We start from the raw sequence: 25,123 nt of genomic DNA, 5'->3' as shown, positions 1-25,123 counted from the left end.
TTGGTCACTACACATTAAGATATCAGTGTTGTATAACTTGTGATGACTTGTGGCTATAGCAACACCTGGCTCCCAATAGTGGGTTTTATAACTGGTTTTGAGTAATATATACTGAACAACATTAGAAACGCACCAGACTGAAATGTACCCATGATATCTGAGCATCGTAGGTGCATTTTAGTGTGGTGTGTTTCTAATGTTGTTCAGTATATTTAGTACATTACTGACATGTCATCACTGCATAATCTGTCAAACTGACCTCAATGTTACGTCCTGGAGCTTGCTGTGGAGCGGAGTGGAGTGGAGTCAGACAAGGAGACATCATAACATTCCTGATTAGATTCAGACATATCAGAATGGTTACAACCTTTATTAACAATCACATACACATTACATAACTGTCCTGTACTGACAATGTGGAAGCTGGTTCCACGGGAGGAGAAATATATTGTTCCTGACACAAATCTGCCTGTACTAACCCTCCTCCTTGGACAGAACACATTCACGAACCTGCTCCACAGAAACATCACTCTCTTCACACACATTATCTGTGTGTGCAATAACTTGTCACCAGACACCCCACCTGTCCAGCACACAGAGAGGCAGTATGAGCCAGCCAGCCCCGGGACCCCTCAGCTGCTGCCTGCTGTGGGTGGCTGATCATGCAACACCGACAGCGCCAGGTCAGACCACTTCTGCTCCTGTTCCCGGAGAGTCTCTGTTGTGGGACCATTGTCTGGCTCAATCTCTGGCAGCTCTAACTGTGGCACCATGATGTCTTCCATCGGCAGCCTGTCTTCACGCCACTTCTCGTCTATGATGTCCATCAGGCGACCGTCCCGTTGCACTTCACTGTCCATGGTGCACACCTGTAATATAGAACATGATGCACACCTGTAATATAGAACATGGTGCACACCTGTAATATAGAACATGGTGCACACCTGTAATATAGAACATGATGCACACCTGTAATATAGAACATGATGCACACCTGTAATATAGAACATGATGCACACCTGTAACATAGAACATGATGCACACCTGTAATATAGAACATGATGCACACCTGTAACATAGAACATGATGCACACCTGTAACATAGAACATGATGCACACCTGTAATATAGAACATGATGCACACCTGTAATATAGAACATGATGCACACCTGTAATATAGAACATGATGCACACCTGTAATATAGAACATGATGCACACCTGTAATATAGAACATGATGCACACCTGTAACATATAGAACATGATGCACACCTGTAATATAGAACATGATGCACACCTGTAATATAGAACATGATGCACACCTGTAATATAACATACCTGAGAACATGATGCACACCTGTAATATAGAACATGATGCACACCTGTAACATAGAACATGATGCACACCTGTAATATAGAACATGATGCACACCTGTAATATAGAACATGATGCACACCTGTAATATAGAACATGATGCACACCTGTAATATAGAACATGATGCACACCTGTAATATAGAACATGATGCTGTAATATAGAACATGATGCACACCTGTAATATAGAACATGATGCACACCTGTAATATAGAACATGATGCACACCTGTGCACACCTGTAATATAGAACATGATGCACACCTGTAATATAGAACATGATGCACACCATGATGCACACCTGTAACATAGAACATGATGCACACCTGTAATATAGAACATGATGCACACCTGTAATATAGAACATGCACATGCACACCTGTAATATAGAACATGATGCACACCTGTAATATAGAACATGGTGCACACCTGTAATATAGAACATGATGCACACCTGTAATATAGAACATGGTGCACACCTGTAATATAGAACATGATGCACACCTGTAATATAGAACATGATGCACACCTGTAATATAGAACATGGTGCACACCTGTAATATAGAACATGATGCACACCTGTAATATAGAACATGATGCACACCTGTAATATAGAACATGATGCACACCTGTAATATAGAACATGATGCACACCTGTAATATAGAACATGATGCACACCTGTAATATAGAACATGAACATGATGCACACCTGTAATATAGAACATGAGCAACATGATGCACACCTGTAATATAGAACATGATGCACACCTGTAATATAGAACATGATGCACACCTGTAATATAGAACATGATGCACACCTGTAATATAGAACATGATAATATAGAACATGATGCACACCTGTAATATAGAACATGAACATGATGCACACCTGTAATAGAACATGATGCACACCTGTAATATAGAACATGATGCACACCTGTAATATAGAACATGATGCACACCTGTAATATAGAACATGATGCACACCTGTAATATAGAACATGATGCACACCTGTAATATAGAACATGATGCACACCTGTAATATAGAACATGATGCACACCTGTAATATAGAACATGATGCACACCTGTAATATAGAACATGATGCACACCTGTAATATAGAACATGATGCACATGATGCACACCTGTAATATAGAACATGATGCACACCTGTAATATAGAACATGATGATGCACACCTGTAATATAGAACATGATGCACACCTGTAATATAGAACATGATGCACACCTGTAATATAGAACATGATGCACACCTGTAATATAGAACATGATGCACACCTGTAACACATGATGCACACCTGTAATATGTAATATAGAACATGATACACCTGAACATGATGCACACCTGTAATATAGAACATGATGCACACCTGTAATATAGAACATGATGCACACCTGTAATATAGAACATGATGCACACCTGTAATATAGAACATGAACCTGTAATATAGAACATGATGCACACCTGTAATATAGAACATAGAACATGTAATATAGAACATGATGCACACCTGTAATATAGAACATGATGCACACCTGTAATATAGAACATGATGCACACCTGTAATATAGAACATGATGCACACCTGTAATATAGAACATGATGCACACCTGTAATATAGAACATGATGCACACCTGTAATATAGAACATGATGCACACCTGTAATATAGAACATGAACATGATGCACACCTGTAATATAGAACATGATGCACACCTGTAATATAGATGCACACATGATGCACACCTGTAATATAGAACATGAACATGATGCACACCTGTAATATAGAACATGATGCACACCTGTAATATAGAACATGATGCACACCTGTAATATAGAACATGATGCACACCTGTAATATAGAACATGATGCACACCTGTAATATAGAACATGATGCACACCTGTAATATAGAACATGATGCACATTGGAAACACTGATCAATGAACAAACAGTTTTTGATAGTGACCTGCTCTTAACAAATATTACCCGTGAAGATCCGGGTTAGAATTGATCTTCAACAACCTTTGTCGCATGAGGTAACTTACGGGATCAGGTGGTCAAGCTCGCTGACTGGGTTGACACATGTCATTGTATCCCAATTGCATAAATCAATGTTCATGCTGTTGATCCCTGGATTGTCTGGTCCAGACCCGATTATTTACAGAGTCCGCAGCCGTACAGCTGGAATATTGCTGAGTGCGGCGTAAAGCTAAACTCACTCACTCACTTAACAAACATTGCATGAAGCCAGTGCCATCACAAGTAATCCGTGTTCCTTTCTGTTTTAGTTACTGAAGGTTAAGCTTCTGTTGTATGTTAATTCTGACTGTGGTTACTACATGAATGGCATGGTGTGTGAGAGATTGATGTTGTTCACTGATGCTGTATTGCAATGAAAACACTTGAGGCAGAAGCAGACAAGACATGTTGCCGACTCAATCCTTGAACATGCAGTGTGTCAATATTGGGAGCCAGTTTTTACCCAATGGCCGTTTGTTCTCATTTAGGGAACATCTTTGTTGTCATTTTTTATAGTCAGTTTCACCCTACTTCTTTTTTTCAAACTCAATTTTGATGAAGAATTTCTGGTTATGCCCTGTGCTCATAGGATAGTAGCTGCTCAGCTACTTGACCTTACATCCTAACTTTCTATGCTTCAATTAAGAAATACAGTTCGCTCTACCAGTGTCCTCGTGCTTTAACTATAATAGTTTAGGGCGAAAGTGTGCTTTATTACACTATACATGGTGCTAGAGCGAACTGTATTTCTTTTCTAAGATGCCAAATGTACTACTTTCTAAGGATAATTACGACTAATCTAAGGTGGAAAACAAACGACGGTGTCTTTGACCTAAATTAAGAATCCTCCCAAAGGGCTAACTGGCTCGCTGTTCTATTGAACATTAAGACGAACATTACCAGAAAAAACAAATGATAAACAGTTTGATGACGGTTTACGTTCCGATTAAATACCGTCTCTAAATTATTTTAATTACATCTGTGATTAACGTAAACCATATGGGGCAATATGAACGTCGCATTTTTACTACCAACGTAAGTTTAGATCAGTACATCCAGATGAAGCTGAGTAGTCAAGCGACATTCCACGATTGCATTGTGGGAATGTAAACATTGCAAACGTTACCGTGTCGCTGAAAACTTGTGAGTCGAATTGAGACATTGTAACCGTTGGGAAAACATAAACGTAATGTTTCCACCAGTGATGTTAGCTGCGTGAAGCAACTGCAAACCAAGAACCGGGATGCAACAGAGTAGTTTACTGTAGGAGGCCGTACGAGGCGATGACAACTGTCATGCCACGTGACGCCGCCTTACATTGTGACGTAATGCAAAATTGTTCGATTACGAGGGGGCAGACTAGAATGGCGCAGTGACGCCAATACATTGTGACGTAATGCAAACAGTGCACATTATTGTCTGATAAAGTATTGTCGGCGCCTTCGATCTTTCACCGAAGCATCTTACAATATGAATTACATTTAAATCCCTAATCATGTACTCACAGAAAGACAGGTGTGGAAAGAAAAACATATAATCCAATTCCTGAACATATGGGAGCTAATATGCAGCTACATTATCTGACCCACCCTACCACTGGTCACCAGGCACAAGTCAAAGTAAGCAAGCAACATACTGTCTAAAATCTGAACATCAAAATGATATTCCACATGGATTTGTATGCTTAGGTACATTTATTACAAAATACCACAATCAGCATTAACCCTTTTCAATTTACAAAATCATTGAGATGTATCTGTTTTGAAATCCCTATTTCCATGTTCAATGATTTTCCCCTGCACATTCTCAGTAATACCATGTGACAACTGGCCAACAGGACATCTAGAACCAGTAGGAAATGCTGCACAAGGAACTATTATATTTGGCTGTTTACATGTTCAAATAGGGATGGTTTGGGCTTGATTTCATCTCAAGCTTTGTATTTGTGCTAAACACAGTTCAACATTTGAACTAACTACTTCTAACATGTATGAGTAATGCATCTGATTGTGAAATACTATTTATGTACATCATGTAATTGGCATCTCAACTGGCACAAACAAAACGAGATTTTGTCAACATTATCAAACATATTATGACTTCAGCTTTCTTGTTCTTTTCTTTTCCAAAAATATCCTCCACAAAAATAAGAATGGTTATCTGCGTCTTGATAAATCACAGATACCATGATCATTAATGTGATACTTCTGAATTCTATAAGCTATTATCAGATATTTTGATTTCAAAAGATACACAAAATGTTACTGGAGATTTAACGAAAAGGAATGTACAGCTACAAATGAGTGAGTGAGTGAGTTTAGTTTTACGCCGCACTCAGCAATATTCCAGCTATATGGCGGCGGTCTGCAAATAATCAAGTCTGGACTAGACAATCCAGTGATCAACAACATGACCATCAATCTGCGCAATTGGGAAACGATGACATACATGTGTCAACAAAGTCAGCGAGCCGAGAAGTTGATAAGTGCCAGAAATACTTGAAGAACTACAAACAGACAGTCTGAGCCCTGAGGTGTTTGGTGCCATGTCAGTAGCTTGTGGTGAGCGTTAAGAGTGTTTTAAAACATTGCCTGATTTGGGACAAAAGCTGAGGAGGAATACATTGAAGCTACAGAACAGAGGCTAGAGCTGCATGGTTTTGAAAAAAGGGAGACAGTGCATCTTAAGAACAACAAGAAACAAAAAAAAAAATAAATAAATAAATAAAAAAATAATAAAAATAGATAAATAAATAAATAATAAATAAATACCAACAAACAAAGACCTCCACTTAAACTGTCTGTCACAATACTAGTCCCAATAAGGTGTGGCTTGAATCATAACAATGGGGGTGGATGGTATGGGAAAAGTAGTCAGTTCATGGACTATGAGACAGAATAGTTGGCAGCGTGCCCCAGCCACAGGCGTTAATGGAAGGTACAATGAAACACAATGTGATGGATTATCCATCAGATGGAGAATTGAGATGTGGACATTTGCCAGTTTATGAATCTTGAAAGTCATGATTTACATTTAGAGTTGGACCAAAAAGGTTTCCAATATCAGTAATGTATGAGCAGGATATTATCATCTGTCAAGGAGCATGAGGCCAAGTTAATTGCGGAGGGTCTCCAGTTGTTGAGCACCTTCCAAATGATCCTCTTTGACAAGAAAGCAGAATAAAAAACTTCAAAACATCTTTCCAAACTACAAAACATCTACACATCTATTACTGAGGTAAACATTAGTCCAAGTAACACAACCATTTTGGAATACTAATTTCACCAATGAGACATAATTGTTTTCGTCATGTTACATTACGCCGACGGGTATATTTAGTACTATTATACGCTTTGATTAACGCATGCCCGATGTAATACATGTAATTATAGTAAACAACAATAATCGTTAAAATATAACACGAATCTGGCCCATCACACAACACTAAATATAAAAGTTATCGTATACATACTGCAGTCTCACAATACCTAATCTGAACATTCGCTCGATCCTGGTTTCAAATTTATCACAAATCGGCAAAACATACCTTACAGTCACTGAGCTCAATCGCGAGAGCGGTCAAAATACACGAACACAAATATTGCGCTATTTCACTTGAGATTTAGAGACGGTTCCAAGTTAGTTTTGACCTTCACCTTAACGGCCCTGATAAACTGATTCCACTAGTAGTTCGCGCAACAATCTAAGCGCTTATCTTCGGCGACAGGAGCCAGCCAAGTCGTCGATTTGTCGCAACGGTGATTTTTCCTCGCATTTTAAAAATGATAAAACGGTTACAATATGAGGTTTAAATAATGCTTTGAGGGTTTTTAGAAGAAAATGTGAACTTAGCGAATGCGTCTGAAGACAATCGTGAAATCCGTAACTTCAGATTAATTGTGAGCCAGTGTACATACAGGAATATATATCCAGCCCAGCTGTATTATGGAGCGGACTGAATACATTTTTATCACATTCAGCACGTGACGCAAAATAGTTTTTCCTTTGTTTTGTAAAACCTTTTATAGCTGCTTTTATCTTTTTCTACCACGTTCTGAATGTGCATACAAAAGTAAGTTAAAAATAGATAATGAGTTAAATTTGCAGGTAATTGGAGTATATACAAACGGGAAAAATGAATCTTTTGTTAGGGAAAATTACAACAAACTATTTGGTCACCCATCTAACCTGTGGTGTGTAATAACTAATTAATTGACAAAACACGTACCTTGCAACAGGCAGACAGACAGATAGACAGACAGACAGATATAGTTTATTAAAGTGTCACGTAAACGATTACATGAAATAAAATACACCATAGACGCAGTAAAATATCGTTCACCCAGCCAATAAGGCTTATGAGACAATATACACAATTTAATAACTATGTACATTTCGTTTTAGAGTAGGGTATAAGAAGTAGGTAAAATGGATAATATTTTTACAGGAATAGCAGTCGTCTTCTAAACATGTTATTCACAGTGGTTGATAAAATTAGCGGGTCTAACGACATTAAAATACTTAATAAATGCACATTATTATCATAATTAAAATCTACATTTATAAAATGATATCTAAGATCCTGATAAAAATAACAATTCAAAAGAAAATGTATCTCGTCTTCCACACAACTACAGAACGGACAAATTCTCTCACACAGAGGGGGGGGGTTTGTTGTAACGACCTGTTTCTATACGTAATTGTAGATTACCGCAGCGTAGTGTAGTCAGGTTACTTCTCATTGTTCTGTTGATGATTTGTAGGTATAGCTCTGGATGTCGATCTTTCTTGAATAATCTGTATGTTCGAAGCTCATTTCCATTTACTTTGTTCTCGTCGTTCCACATTTCCGTAAACCACATTTCCTCATCTAGTTTCATTGAAAAAAACTTTTCATTGTTAAAATGGTCATCTTCACAGAGTCGACAGATGTTAAATTGGAGTCCAACTTCAGTTTATTCCCGAGATGCTGTGCTGTGTAAGCCAAGGCTCCTCTTTTCTTTATAGACCAGTGGAAAAGTATATTTGGTAACCTGTTGGTTATCTGTTTGGCTGATTTGATATAAAAACGGAACGCTTCAATCCTTTGCTTTGTAAGACAAGTTGCCCAGCCCATTTCACCGTGGATAGCTGATTTCACGGTGTCCGTACATCCCCCAGATAGGCGCACAGTATAACACGGTGTCCGTACATCCCCCAGATAGGTGCACAGTATAACACGGTGTCCGTACATCCCCCAGATAGGCGCACAGTATAACAGGGCGTCCGTACATCCCCCAGATAGGCGCACAGTATAACAGTATAGGTTGTACAGTGGATTCATACAGTTTTCTGTAGACATCATAAGCCATGCCACCACACTGTTTATACTTTATAATCAGGAGAGATAGCGCTCTACTTGCACTCTTGGCAATTTCCTTCACTGCATATTTCAAACTCAAATGTTCATGGAACCATAGTCCTAGATATTTGTTAGTATCAGCGTAGTCAAGGCTCATATTACAACAGTTGAACTGAAAATGTGAACGAGAAATCCCATCTTTCCTGAAATGCACAATCTTAGATTTATTGATATTCATTGACAGTCTCCACTTGTAACACCAACTTGTAACAATGTTCAACATTCCCTGAAGCTTTTCTTCTGTGGGGGCGATTAGAACAATATCATCAGCATATAGTACAATTGACACCAACATATCATCAACTGGTACACCATCGTTAAGCTCGTCGATCTCTTGAGCCAGGTCAGTTATGTAGAGAGAAAACAGAGTTGGCGACATCAGAGACCATATGGTCTCTGGCGACATCATGCAACCTTGCTTCACACCTGTGTTTACTGTAAAGGAGTAAGGTGGTTGTTAACTCTAACAGTACTGGTAGTGTTCCTGTACAGCGACTGTATGGAGGCAAATATCTTCCCACCAATACCAGCTTTCAGTAGCTTCAACCAGAGGCAGTTCCTGTCCACGTTGTCGAAAGCTTTCTTTAATTCAGTAAAACACGTAAAACTTTCACACTTAGAGTCCAGCCGCGACTTCAAAATGGTATACAAAGAGTCTATATGGTCGAAACAGCTTCTTTCCACCCTAAAACCATTCTGAGCATCTGATAGCAAGTTACTTGAATCTAGCCACTTTGATATGCGTTGGTTTAAGATTTCACAGGATATTTTACATGGCACCGAAATGAGAGATATTCCACGGTATGACAAAGGCTCATCCCTATAAAGATCTGTATCACTCTTGACAATCGGGTTGATAATCGACTGAGTCCAGCTTGTGGGCGCTGTTCCTGTATCGAAACAGATGGTAAAAAGTTTAAACAAAATGTCAATACTGCTGTCATGTTTCAATGCTTCAGCTGTTAAATCATCAATACCTGTTGCTTTCCCATTCGTAGCACGGTGTACCGCTCTCGTGACCTCATCCCGGGTAGGGCCGTTAAGCGTAACGTTCTCGTGCTGCTGCTCCCCGTTACCGTTACTCAGCCATTCAAGTTCGTGCATAACGTGGGTCATGTGATCTTCGTCATACCGTTGGTCGTTGTTTCCCGAGTACAGGAGACAGAACGACAGTACTCGTCTGTGTCGCGACACTGAACACACCAGAGATGACAGTTGATTGTTGTTCCAAACATCAACCAAATATTGGCTCAACTGCAGCTAGCGTTATCTCTAGTCGTATACAATCTCTGGTCGTCGATCCATCTCACCTCAGACATGTTCTGGAGAACAGCCACCCGAGGCAGTACAGCAATGTTATACAAGCTCAACAACTGTATTACAACACGCGAGTATTACTACACAGTGATATTACGTCACTGCAGTCGCACGAAGAGCAGAGCATCACCTCGACCGATGTCGTCCCTAAAGTGTGCGCCTCCAACCTGACATTAACAATGATGACACCTGTTCCGCCATGGGTTGTGGTGCTACCCTGTGCCATCTACCCTGTGCCATCTACCCCGACGATCTGTCGTCAAACCGTTCTCCTGGATTCCTGGAGATCCTCGTACAACCTCTAGAACTGCCCAGCTGAACCCTGGACTCATCTGTGAACAGTATCCTGTCCCAGACTTGCATACTGAACCTCACACGCTGTCTATACAGGACGGTGGCTAGACTAACATCTGGTATCTGAAATGAACATATTTTGCCGGAAAATCTGCTCCTAAATTATTAGCATAAAATATAATGAAAAGGCGCCAAGAGACTTTCTTCATTTTCAAACTGTGGTAACCTAGACTTGTCACATACTAGTATTCTAGACTTGCATGGGCTTTCTTGGATGTGTTTGTTTCAGGGACAGACTAGACGGTGTCTTGAGAGCAATATTGGGCATATTGCTGGCTGTCGTGGTAACCTGGCAGTTTAGTAGCGATGCCATGTATGCACCAACCGAATATGGTTATCTTTTTTAATTAAAACAAAGTTCCATGGATATTCTCAACTATTTGAGACCTCAAATACAGCGAGACCCCGGATATCCGGACACATTCGTTTTTACGTAAATCGTCTGGATAACTGAATATCCGGATATCTGGATTTCTGTCATCTAGGCTTACCGTATATTATTGTCTATAAGCCGAATTTTGAGGATAAAAAAGCAGTGTGTAGGAGGGGGTCGGCTTATCTTCATGAGTTACGCTTTCGTCAAACTTTTTTCCAGGGGTAAGAAAACAACATCATATCACTTCGCGGGAACAAACAACAGAAGACGACTTTGTCAGTAAAGACGTCAAATTTGCAATTTGTAGTAGTCTTTTGTCTAGATTAGTCAGATAATGTACGAAAAGTCTTGATTAGTTCTACATACTTGCAGCCTTTGAAATGCACTCCCCTTCTCCATCACGTGACTAGAAACCACTCGGAATACCTGGTACAATCCATTTGCGACAAAACACACCTGATGGATCGTAAAAAAAGTGAACAACGCATGTACGAGAAGGGGCTTTAATCAAATAAACTGTTTTGATTATAACAGTCCACGGGTGCCCCTTGTCACAAACAATTCCAGAAAATATAACAAAATCAGGTTTCAGGCTTTTAATTAATTCAAGAATTACAACAGAACCGAGGTGCGGGTGCCGTCTTTAAAGACTATATTTATTTCACTCCTGGAATCTCTTCTCTAGAATTGGTTCATCTGTGCCGACAGATGCCGTTGACGAGCTCGTTGTTGCTGTCGCAGTTCTTTTCCTTTGAACGATGCCATCTACTTTCCTGGCCATTTCTTTAGACGTTCGCTGAAAGAAACAGTATAGTGTTGTAGAATATTCTCAGATAATTAATTGTGTGGAGGTATATTATATCACTTATGCCATTTAATCAGAAACAGACATCATATGTGAGCTTCAAACAATGTTATTAAAACACGATGGAGTTATTATTCATTTAACTGTAAATTTTGGTACCAGTATTAAGGTTTCCAACTAATTGTGGCACAAGAAAAGCAGAAATTTGTCTACAAGTCTATATTGTCCTACTTTAGAACTGATAACTCTTACAATATCTCTTAACTAAAATCATTAAATATGAATGTTTACGAAATCTATAGAAATGTAAAAAATTCTGTTCCAAAAGCTTCAATGTTAATTACATACAGCATTTACGTTCATCCCTGATTTGTCGGGTATTAACGAATTATTGTTAAAAACAATACCTTGTAACTAGGGACTGCTGATGAACTGTTGATGAATACAAGAGTCGCAGTTGTCGCCCTCAGAGAGTGGTTTGAGGAAAACCCTGACAATCCGGCTGCCTTGCAGAGTCGACTGACCGTCTGGGTGTCAGTGGGTGTACACCGATGGCGACGTCAGCAAACCATGCATCAGCTACCTGGTAGCGGAGAGGTCTCAAGTACAGGCTGGAACACGAACCCTTGTGTAGCCTTAAATAAAACATGTGTATAATAAACGAAAGAGTCCAAAATAGACAGAATTCGAAGTAATTTCAGGAAATTATTATAATAATCAGTTTCTATATGCAACATTATACAAATCAAATGTAACGTGTATTTTAGATTACATATATCCTTAAAATCTTTAAATTAACAGTATTGTTTTGTTATACACATGTGAAATATAACATTATCATTTACTGAACCAAAACTCCTCTGTAACATATTACAGTTCATTACATGATGGGTCTTACCACGTTAAATGAACTGCTAGACTTACCGAAGGGATATATGCTTCTTGAACAGTCGCACTAGACATCGTTCTGGGCGAAGTTTGTTTTCCCCGACAGTAACAGTTTTTCGGTCGCATTTTCTATGCTTTAGTCCCGCTTTATTTGTCTTGGCCATGTCTTCGGTATAGTGTAATTCTTTTGCTGTCGACGTTGCTTATCAGTTGGGTCTGCATATTCTCCCCGACTCAGGCCGGTCTGTGCTCGTCCCCCGCACGTTATAAACAAACTTTCTTCGGGATCCACCTTCTTTCGTAAACAGCCAACAAGTACAACTCTCAACTCCAAGTAAACCATGTACCGAACGCTTCATCATTTTCATATGACAAACCCGTAGATTAGTTGAGGTCGTGCAGCTTGAATGTTGCGCTACGTACTTTCCAAGTAAAGTGCGACGAAAACGCTTGAATGTAGATTTTGACACGTGAGACTTTCCAAGTTGGAGTAAGTCAGAAGCACGACGAGAACACTAATATACGAGTGTAGATTGGTTGATTACGTTTGCTCTGACTTTGTTTTAAGTTGGAGAAAGTCAGACTTTCTCCTCGTTAATCGAAAATCCACGGTAAATCGAACATGGTTTGTGGACCATGAAAGAATAATCATGATCAGGTAGAAACAGTCTATCCTCCTACGTATTCAACATCAGTTATTATAAATTCTGTCGGGCACATCTTTTTGTAATGAAACCTGTACTATACGTTTTAACTGCATAACATTTAGATATAGAAACATGATAGTTAGTCTCGACAAGGTATACATCGATATAAGATTTAAGACATATCCTTATACGATGTAACGATAAACGGAATGCAGTCAAGACATTCTTTACTACAGAAAGCAGAGATCAGTATGGATAAACAGCACAAACACATTAAAACATCATTTTGCCTGACGACACCTCGTATTTCGGTTTTTAAAATGTCTGAGTATTGAAAATTCAAGGAAACGACAGCGATATTAATTCACGTATAAAGAAGAACCTAAAATGCATTGTATTGAGCGCCATCCTTCATTTACTGCAATATATCACGAGTTTTGGTGTATTTGTTAAAAGGTCAGGTAATGAAGAGAAGCACAGGAGCACTGCGGTAGTAATACACTTTGAGGGAACTTTCGAATGAATCATTTAGATAATCGATATTGATTTTTTGTTTCAATATGAGTGTTTCATTTTGAAAAGAATGGAAGTTTGACCCCCAACTAGCCCAGTAGCAGGAAGGAGGAATCATTAAGGTTCAGCGAGAGTTACTGAAAATAAGTTCTCCTTTATCTCTCATTATTTTGTTGTTGTTTCACTGAATATAATGATACATGGTCTCTTGTAAGTAAACAGCTTTCTTTTATTACAGGATTAATGCATGCTTCCTGGTTGGACAATCTGTAACCAACTCCTTATGAATGATTCACGTCCTCTTAGTACCATTGGCTACCTTCCCGTGATAGATGCAACTGCCATATTGGAGAAGAGTTTAGATATTGCAAATTCATTAAACCTTTGTGCCATAGTCCTTGACATGGATCAAGCAATATATTCTAGAGCCCAGGAAATACGTTGGAATGGTCGTCCGGAGTTTAGGGAACAACCAGTAATTCGTTTAGGCGATTTCATACTGCCCTGGCTTTTCTGAGTGCTATTGGCAAACGTTTTGGAGATGCGGGATTGCGAGATATTGTCACTGAGTCCAATCTAGTCGCTGAGGGGTCCATTAATGGTGTCATTAGGGGACATCATTACAACAGAAGTCTGAGATGCCATAAAATACTCTCTGAAGCTATGCATCGCTGACGGATACAGGAATACCTGGATCAACTCTCACCAGAAAGGAACCAAGAAGCCATTATTGTTATCCACAGTATCCGTGACAGTTTTCCAACCACATTCATGAGCTGCCTTTAAAGCGATTCTGTGATACGCTTCCTTCAAGACTATGACGATTATGTGAAGATCAGATGTGGATGCAACGACATGTATGCCTTCTGGACATCTTACCTTGAGATGGCTGAGCTGCTGCTGCTCGGTTTAAGAGGTGCAAGAGAAGGAAACTGGGAGCTACTGTCAACCATCCGTGACATGATGCCTTGGTTTATAGCTTATGACAGAATCAACTACTCAAGATATCCTCCTATCTATTATCTTGAGATGAGAGATCTCCCATTCACTCATCTCTTTACTCACTCGTTTGATTAAACTGATGTCTTATTGGCCTGCAATCTCAGTTCAAGGGAAATACTTGACCATGACCCTGATAAAACTGATGTCTTATTGGCCTGCAATCTCAGTTCAAGGGAAATACTTGATCACGACCCTGATAAAACTGATGTCTTATTGGCCTGCAATCTCAGTTCAAGGGAAATACTTGATCACGACCCTGATAAAACTGATGTCTTAATGGCCTGCAATCTCAGTTCAAGGGAAATACTTGACCATGACCCTGATAAAACTGATGTCTTAATGGCCTGCAATCTCAGTTCAAGGGAAATACTTGAACACGACCCTGATAAAACTGATGTGTTATTTGCCTGCAATCTCAGTTCAAGGGAAATACTTGATCACGACCCTGATAAAACTGATGTGTTATTTGCCTGCAATCTCAGTTCAAGGGAAATACTTGACCATGACCCTGATAAAACTGATGTCTTATTGGCCTGCAATCTCAGTTCAAGGGAAATACTTGACCATGACCCTGATAAAACTGATGTCTTATTGGCCTGCAATCTCAGTTCAAGGGAAATACTTGATCACGACCCTGATAAAACTGGTGTTTTGTGTACCAGCAATCTCAGTTCAAGGAAAATACTTGATCACGACCCCGATACAACTGGTGTTTTGTGTACCAGCAACCTCAGTTCAAGGGAAATACTTGATCATGACCCTGATTAAACTGGTGTTTTGTGTACCAGCAATCTCAGTTCAAGGGAAATACTTGATCATGACCCTGATAAAACTGGTGTTTTGTGTACCAGCAATCTCAGTTCAAGGGAAATACTTGATCATGACCCTGATAAAACTGGTGTTTTGTGTACCAGCAATCTCAGTTCAAGGGAAATACTTGATCATGACCCTGATAAAACTGGTGTTTTGTGTACCAGCAATCTCAGTTCAAGGGAAATACTTGACCATGACCCTGATAAAACTGGTGTTTTTGTGTACCAGCAATCTCAGTTCAAGGGAAATACTTGACCATGACCCTGATAAAAACTGGTGTTTTGTGTACCAGCGATCTCAGTTCAAGGGAAATACTTGATCATGACCCTGATAAAACTGGTGTTTTGTGTACCAGCAATCCCAGTTCAAGGAAATACTTGATCATGACCCTGATAAAACTGGTGTTCTGTGTACCAGCAATCTCAGTTCAAGGGAAATACTTGATCATGACCCTGATAAAAACTGGTGTTTTGTGTACCAGCAATCTCAGTTCAAGGGAAATACTTGATCATGACCCTGATAAAACTGTATACCAATAATAAAAAAAATCATAGCCCAACAAAATTACACACATCAACATATTCAAGCAGAGTTTTTCTTCCCGTCGATCAGTACGTTGTCCTTCTCTTGCTGCAATTTGTCCTCCAAGTATCTACACTTTCTTCTCTTGGGTGGCAATCTTCCTCCTGAACTGATTTGAAGTAGAATAATTTCTGTGTGGTTCTGTTCCTTCTTCAACAATTCCACAGATTTGAATATGTTGGGGTGATTGGGGCCTAACTTGTTGAGCTTTGGGACTAACCCATGGCCGATAGGTACTTCTTTCTCACCACACGCAAGAAAAACACACTAGAAATATTGGAATAATTTTAGGAATACAACAGAAATTGTAATATTTTAAGGTAACTTCATTTCAAGAAAACGAAAACTGCCCAGGGCTATGTGACAGTTTCAAGACTGTATTAGCGCCTTTGTATACCGACTGGAGACAACACTGTGTTCAGAGCGTGCATGTTCAGACTCGAGCTCATTTTGATCGATAAAACCTCGGTTATATATTAACGTGAGAGATCGTTGAAAAATATTCTGGAAATGGAGTTCTACTGTTATCTTGAATGAATGTGTCATTAACCTGTGAATATCCAGGGTATCACCGCTCCGATTTCCGACCAATGTCAACATTGTTCTAAAGCTAGTTTTAGGAAGACGTGGAGACCGGGAGTAGCGGCTTCCTGTTTACAGTGACAACGAACGGTTGACGAGTGCCGATGACTTCCGACTAGAACATTACATTTACCAAATGACATAGAATTGAGATTATTATCATGTCTAAGAGTTTCAAAGGCAAACTTAAAGACCCCCGGACATGTCGTATCTTTTTCTCCTCACCTTTTGGGGGGATGGAAGAGGAGCGAGACGAACTGACACGGAAATACTTCCCCCAGCTTCAACACCTGTGCAGCTCCCGAGGGGTGCAGTTTGTGCCGGTCGACATGCGCTGGGGGATCACGTCAGAAGCTGCCGACAACGCCCAGACCGTCAACATATGTCTGAAAGAGGTTGACAGATGTGACGTATTCGTCGGATTCTACGGACAGGTGCGCTAACGCCAGTTTAACATGGTCATCGCGGTCAGCTGATTACCGTATACAGTATAATGTAACAAGCTGTTCTTTTTTTTGGCTAACTTCCAAATCTTGTCATTTAGAAATAACGGTATGTGGCCTTTGTTGCGATGTGTAGAAATTGACGTCACCAATTATTTCTATTTTGTTACCAGGTTCCTGCAACATCTTGTCACAACATCAACATTAGATCTAAACACATATATTTTACAAAAGAATATATAGCAGCAGTCCGTTGTATTCAATCAAAACTCTACACCAGCCCAAGAAATCTGAAAACATTTATAAGATGACTAAAATCAAGTGTGGTATTTGGCATTTGTTATACTGTTTTAACCAAGTACTGGATTTATAAAGTTACTATAATTATATACACCTTTTTACTTATATACTTTGACCTAAAAGGAAGTGTCAGGTACACAGTACATTAATAACTTTATGATGTCAATGTAGCCGGGTGTGGTGTGTAATGTCCAGCCACTGGGCTGCTAGTCATAACAAGAGCAGTTCTCGATGAAAGATGAAGTTTATTTGGGTTCAAAGTTGGGAGGAAGGCTGAAAACAGAGAACCTCCCTCCTATAAGAGTTCATGCAGAATGTATAATTTAAGCCAAATAGTTTAAATGGATGAAGCACATGGTTGAAGACCTTGTGCTCAGTCAGAGTTACAAAATATGCAGTACCTGGTAAATATTTAGATAAATGTATGAAATAATATTGTAATTAAATATGTTTTACAATTATGAAGTTGTGAGATACCCTTTAATGAATAGTATTTGTTTACAGAACAAAGTACAGAAAGATAAGAATATTGAAATCTTTCTCACCTGAAAACAGAGAACCTCCCTTCTATAAGAGTTCATGCAGAATGCATGAGGAGGGCAGGTGAGAAAGGAAGTTCAGAGAGGGGGGCCAAAAGGCCAATCAGAATACAGGTAGCATCTGACAGGTGTCAAAGGAAGTCAGATGCTGGACAGTTACATTAGGTGGTGGAAGTGTCTAAAAATAGAGAAGGGGAAGTCCAGGTGAAGCTGGAGAACTCAGAGGCTGCTAAGGGTATTGAAGACTGAAGATGTTAGTGGGCTGACATTCAACTGCAGACAAGGACAACATATAAGACAAATAGCATGAAATGATGATGATGATGATGAAGAAGTGGATGACAATGTGTATATATAAATGACAATACTGTGGGGGGTTATGAGAGGGTGGTACTTAAGTGGTAATAACTCAGTCAGAGGTATAACCACCACCCTGCTACATCAACGAAACAATATGAATGTACAATGCCTGGTGATGTAGAAAGTGGTCAAATGTAACAGATGTTATATTTTGGATTACACTTTCTCAGTCCCGGATGGGACTCAACCCAACAAAAGTACTAGAATCTGTACTTTAATAAGAAAGTGTAATCCCAAATCTAACATATGCAACAAAATTATGATTGATATCACATTTTGATTTGCTGACATAGTCGTCCGTATCTCAGACTCAGTTGTCTGTATCTCAGACTCAGTTGTCCTTATCTCAGACTCAGTCGTCTGTATCTCAGACTCAGTTGTCCGTATCTCAGACTCAGTTGTCCGTATCTCAGACTCAGTTGTCCGTATCTCAGACACAGTTGTCCTTATCTCAGACTCAGTTGTCCGTATCTCAGACTCAGTCGTCTGTATCTCAGACTCAGTTGTCCGTATCTCAGACTCAGTTGTCCGTATCTCAGACACAGTCGTCCGTATCTCAGACACAGTTGTCCTTATCTCAGACACAGTCGTCTGTATCTCAGACTCAGTTGTCTGTATCTCAGACTCAGTTGTCCTTATCTCAGACTCAGTCGTCTGTATCTCAGACTCAGTTGTCCGTATCTCAGACACAGTTGTCCGTATCTCAGACTCAGTTGTCCGTATCTCAGACTCAGTTGTCCGTATCTCAGACACAGTTGTCCTTATCTCAGACTCAGTTGTCCGTATCTCAGACTCAGTTGTCTGTATCTCAGACTCAGTTGTCCGTATCTCAGACATAGTTGTCCGTATCTCAGACATAGTTGTCCGTATCTCAGACACAGTCGTCCGTATCTCAGACACAGTCGTCCGTATCTCAGACACAGTCGTCCGTATCTCAGACATAGTCGTCCGTATCTCAGACATAGTCGTCCGTATCTCAGACACAGCTGTCCTTATCACAGACACAGTTGTCCTTATCTCAGACACAGTCGTCTGTATCTCAGACACAGTTGTCCTTATCACAGACACAGTTGTCCGAATCTCAGACTCAGTTGTCTGTATCTCAGACTCAGTCGTCTGTATCTCAGACTCAGTTGTCCGTATCTCAGACTCAGTTGTCCGTATCTCAGACTCAGTTGTCCGTATCTCAGACACAGTTGTCCTTATCTCAGACTCAGTTGTCCGTTATCTCAGACTCAGTTGTCTGTATCTCAGACTCAGTTGTCATTATCTCAGACACAGTTGTCCGTGATCTCAGACATGGTTGTCCGTTATCTCAGACACAGTCGTCTGTATCTCAGACACAGTTGTCGTTATCTCAGACACAGTCGCCCGTATGTCTGTGACATAGTCTCAGATCTCGGACATAGTCGTCCGTATCTCAGACGCAGCTGTCAGACACAGTTGTTCCTCAGACACAGTCGCCTGTATCTCAGACACAGTTGTCCTTATCACAGACACAGTTGTCCTTATCTCAGATATAGTCGTCTTGTATCTCAGACACAGTTGTCGTTATCTCAGACACAGTTGTCCTCAGATCTCAGACATAGTTGTCTCAGATCTCAGACACATAGCTCGCCTGTATCTCAGACTCACAGTTGTCCAGATCTCAGACACAGTTCGTCCGTGATTCTCAGACACAGTTGTCCTTATCTCAGACACAGTAAGTCCCGATCTCAGACACAGTCATCCGCCTGACTTCAGACACAGTTGTCCTTATCTCAGACACAGTCGTCTGTATCTCAGACACAGCTGTCCTTATCACAGACACAGTTGTCCTTATCTCAGACACAGTCGTCTGTATCTCAGACACAGCTGTCCTTATCACAGACACAGTTGTCCTTATCTCAGACATAGTCGTCTGTATCTCAGACACAGTTGTCCGTATCTCAGACACAGTCGTCTGTATCTCAGACACAGCTGTCCTTATCACAGACACAGTTGTCCTTATCTGTATCGTCTGTATATCCTCAGACACAGTTGTCTGTATCAGTATCTCTCAGTCGATGTATCTCAGACACAGTTGTCCTTATCTCAGACACAGTTGTCCGTATCTCAGACACAGTTGTCCGTATCACAGACACAGTTGTCCTTATCTCAGACACAGTCGTCTGTATCTCAGACACAGTTGTCCTTATCTCAGACACAGTTGTCCTTATCTCAGACACAGTCGTCTGTATCTCAGACACAGTTGTCCTTATCTCAGACACAGTTGTCCTTATCACAGACACAGTTGTCCTTATCACAGACATAGTCGTCTGTATCTCAGACACAGTTGTCCGTATCACAGACACAGTTGTCCGTATCTCAGACACAGTTGTCCGTATCTCAGACACAGTTGTCCTTATCTCAGACACAGTTGTCCGTATCACAGACACAGTTGTCCTTATCTCAGACACAGTCGTCTGTATCTCAGACACAGTTGTCCGTATCACAGACACAGTTGTCTGTATCTCAGACACAGTTGTCCGTATCTCAGACACAGTTGTCCTTAACTCAGACACAGTTGTCCGTATGTCAGACACAGTCGTTTGTATCTCAGACAAAGTTGTCCGTGTCTCAGACATAGTCGTCCGTATCTCAGACACAGTCGTCCTTATCACAGACACAGTCGCCTCATTATCTCAGACACACATCTCGAACATAGTCGTCTGTATCTCAGACACAGTTGTCCTGTATCTCGAACACAGTTGTCCTTATCACAGACACAGTCGTCTGTATGTCAGACACAGTTGTCCTTATCACAGACACAGTCGTCTGTATGTCAGACACAGTCATCCGTATCTCAGACACAGTCGTCTGTATCTCAGTGTAAGTGCTGCTAGGATACCATACAGGTAGCACAGGTACTGTACGACCCTATGTTCCTGGAATGTAGGCAACTTTGATTGTAGGTGATCTTATGACAGCCCATTCTTATAATGCCTTGTTATCTACAGCGATGTCCTTCGTGGTGAGATAGTAGTTTAGATATAAATCTGGGATAAGTCTTGTGATTTTACTGTCCTTTGTAGGCAGTTATATATGTATGACAGAAATGCATTTCTTAGCGTAACCTTTCAATAGTCACAATTTGGCTGAAATAATACCAATGTGACTGAAAATGTTTACCCACACTCACATTACTAACACATGACTTACGTAGTCCTTAATCAGTGGACGGACCAACTTTCTGCTGATGTCATTACCAGGGATTGCCATCCGTCTTGTGGTATTTTTCTTTAGCATTTTCCATATTGATAACTTTCACTATAACGACTTGACTTTCATGTTGATGATGTGACAGGGTGTTTAAGGTTTATCTTTCCCTAAATACTTAAGGTAATGGGGAGATTCCTTTAAGACACATGGGCTAGTGTTTGGGGATAAAGCTATAAATACTTGTCGTCTGGGGTTAGCTAGTCTGTCTCACAGTCCCTGAACCACATTATTTTCCCCACTGCCAAGCTCTCTCTGCAGTGCTAAAGCCCTAAATAAAGCAAGTCTAGATTTCCTCAGGTTCAGGTTGTGAATCTCTGGCCTCCCTAGGGCTCCTTTTGAATTTAAATGGGCTTGTTTGTTACTATCAAAATTATATATATTCAGATACTAAGCATTAGTCTAGGGGTTAGCTTAAGGTACTCAGCATTGGTCCAGAGTGGAAGATCTACTGATAAGAGAGAGGGAGTGAACTGGATACTCTCTTGTGTGTTATGTTGGTAGACAAACCCCACTTGGTCACACACTCTTGTGTGTTATGTTGGTAGACAAACCCCACTTGGTCACACACTCTTGTGTGTTATGTTGGTAGACAAACCCCACTTGGTCACACACTCTTGTGTGTTATATTGGTAGACACACCCCACTTGGTCACACACTCCTGTGTGTTATGCTGGTAGACACACCCCACTTGGTCACACACTCTTGTGTGTTATATTGGTAGACACACCCCACTTGGTCACACACTCTTGTATTGTTATGTTGACTTGGTACTTGTGTGTTATACAGTAGACACACCCCACTTGGTCACACACTCTTGTGTGTTATGCTGGTAGACACCCCACTTGGTGACACACTCTTGTGTGTTATGATTAATAATCTCCATTTGGTCACACACACTCCTGTGTGTTAGTAGACACACCCCACCTTGGTCACCCACTTGGTCACACACTCTTGTGTGTTATGTTGGTAGACACACCCCACTTGGTCACACACTCTTGTGTGTTATGTTGGTAGACAAACCCCACTTGGTCACACACTCTTGTGTGTTATGTTGGTAGACACACCCAAATTGGTCCCACTTGGTAGACACACCCCACACACTCTTGTGTGTTATATTGGTAGACACACCCCACTTGGTCACACACTCTTGTGTGTTATGCTGGTAGACAAACCCCACTTGGTCACACACTCTTGTGTGTTATGTTGGTAGACACACCCCACTTGGTCACACACTCTTGTGTGTTATGCTGGTAGACAACCCCACTTGGTCACACACTCTTGTGTGTTATGTTGGTAGACACACCCCACTTGGTCACACTCACTTGGTCACACACTCTTGGTGTGTTATGTTGGTAGACACAACCCCACTTGGTCACACACTCTTGTGTGTGTATGTGTGTTATAGTAGACACACCCCACTTGGTCACACACTCTTGTGTGTTATGTTGGTAGACACACCCCACTTGGTCACACACTCTTGTGTGTTATGTTGGTAGACACACCCCACTTGGTCACACACTCTTGTGTGTTATGCTGGTAGACACACCCCACTTGGTCACACACTCTTGTGTGTTATATTGGTAGACACACCCCACTTGGTCACACACTCTTGTGTGTTATGCTGGTAGACACACCCCACTTGGTCACAATGTGGAGGTCATGATTAGTCCTGTGTTCAATTGTGAAGAGCTTGGAATCAGCACTTTTAGACCCTTCCCACTTGGTCACAATGTGGAGTCCATGATTAGTCCTGTATGAAATGCACATATTTCTCGCCAAGACAGAACCTCAGAGTGGAACAAAATTATACATGTTTAGGATATTTTTCAGATAGATATGCAAATCAGAAGTATATCTGTTGTTCACTGTCCAACTATTCGACAGTGTAGAGTGTTTTGTTGTGGACTCTAAGTGTTGTTTGATTCCAGAGGTACGGGTGGCACGGTCTCCAGGACACGGCTCTCCAGCAGAACATTGACAAAGCCTTGAGTCGCTACCCCTGGCTGAAGACCAAGCGCGACTGTAGTGTGACTGAGCTGGAGTTTCTGCAGGGACACCTCAACAAGCCAGGGGCAACACCGGCCTGCTTCTGCTTCAGGGACAAGGTGAGATCCAGACATTGGTCAATCTGGTGTTGAAGGAAGGTCGAAGTGACACATCGTGTAGATGCCTTGAGTCCTCCCATCCCATGTAGACTAGTCCGTTCCTAATGAAGCCTTACATACAGGGCGTCGTCATGACATATCCGTTCCTGCCTTATTATGGGGCATCAGTATATACATGTACAGGGCTGACAGTTGTGGTACATACAGTTGTGGTACATACATGTACAGGGCTGACAGTTGTGGTACATACATGTACAGGGCTGACAGTTGTGGTACATACATGTACAGGGCTGACAGTTGTGGTACATACATGTACAGGGCTGACAGTTGTGGTACATACATGTACAGGGCTGACAGTTGTGGTTGTGGTACATACATGTACAGGGCATACATGTACAGTTGTGGTACATACACATGTACAGGGCTGACAGTTGTGGTACATACATGTACAGGGCTGGTGGTTGTGTATACATGTACAGGGCTGATGGTTGTGGCATACATGTACAGGGCTGACAGTTGTGGTACATACATGTACAGGGCTGACAGTTGTGGTACATACATGTACAGGGCTGACAGTTGTGGTACATGTACAGGGCTGACAGTTGGGATACATACATGTACAGGGCTGATGGTTGTGGTATATACATGTACAGGGCTGACAGTTGTGGTATATACATGGGCTGGTGGGTGTATACATGACAGGGCTGGTGGTTATGGTATATACAGGGTACAGGACTGACATGTACAGGGCTGACAGTGGTTGTATACATGTACAGGGCTGACAGTTGTGGTATATACATGTACAGGGCTGACAGTTGTGGTATATACATGTACAGGGCTGACAGTTGTGATATATACATGTACAGGGCTGGTGGTTGTGTATACATGTACAGGGCTGACAGTTGTGTATACATGTACAGGGCTGACAGTTGTGTATACATGTACAGGGCTATGATGATGGAAAGGCAACAAGTCTGGAGAAGGCTGGTGACAAGAAAGGAGCTGTCAAGTTCCGCTGCGAGAGCACTGAAGCCAGGAAGAAGCTGCACAATCTCAGACGTAAAGTTGAGGCCACTAAAAACAAGGTGACAATAACTAGTTCCCCAAACCTCAATCCATGTTAGAACGTATCAGAAATAAATTGAAGAGTTGTCAGGATTTGTGTATTTGTGACTTCAAGCAGAAATAAATGTTGTACCTCCTGCTCATTTGTGAGCTTAGAGTACAGTTTAACTTTCATTTCAAACATGTGGTTAGATTGTCGACTCTTTTGTTGTCTGATTCAGTGATTTCCATGTTTGCTCTAGATGTAAATATTCAGTTTATGGTATGGATGATGGACTAATACAATATATGTACATGGTATGGATGATGGACTAATACAATATATGTACATGTTATGGGTGACTAATACAATATATGTACATGTTATGTTATGGG

General features: G+C 40.8%; 2 protein-coding genes across 4 annotated transcripts; one reads left to right on the top strand and one right to left on the bottom strand.

Annotated features, from left to right (window-relative positions):
* Positions 1 to 344: 344 nt before the first annotated feature.
* Positions 345 to 17,057, bottom strand: LOC124285227 (anaphase-promoting complex subunit 13-like). Of its 3 annotated transcripts, none has more exons than XM_046721428.1 (2): positions 16,922 to 17,057; positions 345 to 869 (listed from the first exon to the last, which is right to left on the bottom strand). In XM_046721428.1, the coding sequence occupies exon 2, from the start codon at positions 858 to 860 to the stop codon at positions 633 to 635; it is 228 nt and encodes a 75-aa protein (XP_046577384.1). In that variant the 5' UTR covers positions 861 to 869; positions 16,922 to 17,057; the 3' UTR covers positions 345 to 632. The 3 variants fall into 3 exon arrangements, with proteins under 3 accessions (XP_046577384.1, XP_046577383.1, XP_046577385.1); XM_046721427.1 differs by lacking the exon at positions 16,922 to 17,057 and adding an exon at positions 6,964 to 7,081; XM_046721429.1 differs by lacking the exon at positions 16,922 to 17,057 and adding an exon at positions 6,889 to 6,912.
* LOC124285204 lies at positions 14,573 to 15,487 on the top strand. Its single transcript, XM_046721391.1, has 2 exons — positions 14,573 to 14,688; positions 14,824 to 15,487. The coding sequence occupies exons 1-2, from the start codon at positions 14,573 to 14,575 to the stop codon at positions 15,485 to 15,487; spliced, it is 780 nt and encodes a 259-aa protein (XP_046577347.1).
* Positions 17,058 to 25,123: the final 8,066 nt, after the last annotated feature.

The sequence above is a fragment of the Haliotis rubra genome, unplaced genomic scaffold (genome assembly GCF_003918875.1).
Source record: "Haliotis rubra isolate DU_JTF1 unplaced genomic scaffold, ASM391887v1 Scf355, whole genome shotgun sequence".
NCBI lineage: Eukaryota > Metazoa > Mollusca > Gastropoda > Lepetellida > Haliotidae > Haliotis > Haliotis rubra.
Note: the sequence above shows the minus strand (reverse complement) of the source record. Positions and strands in the feature narration are given on the sequence as shown.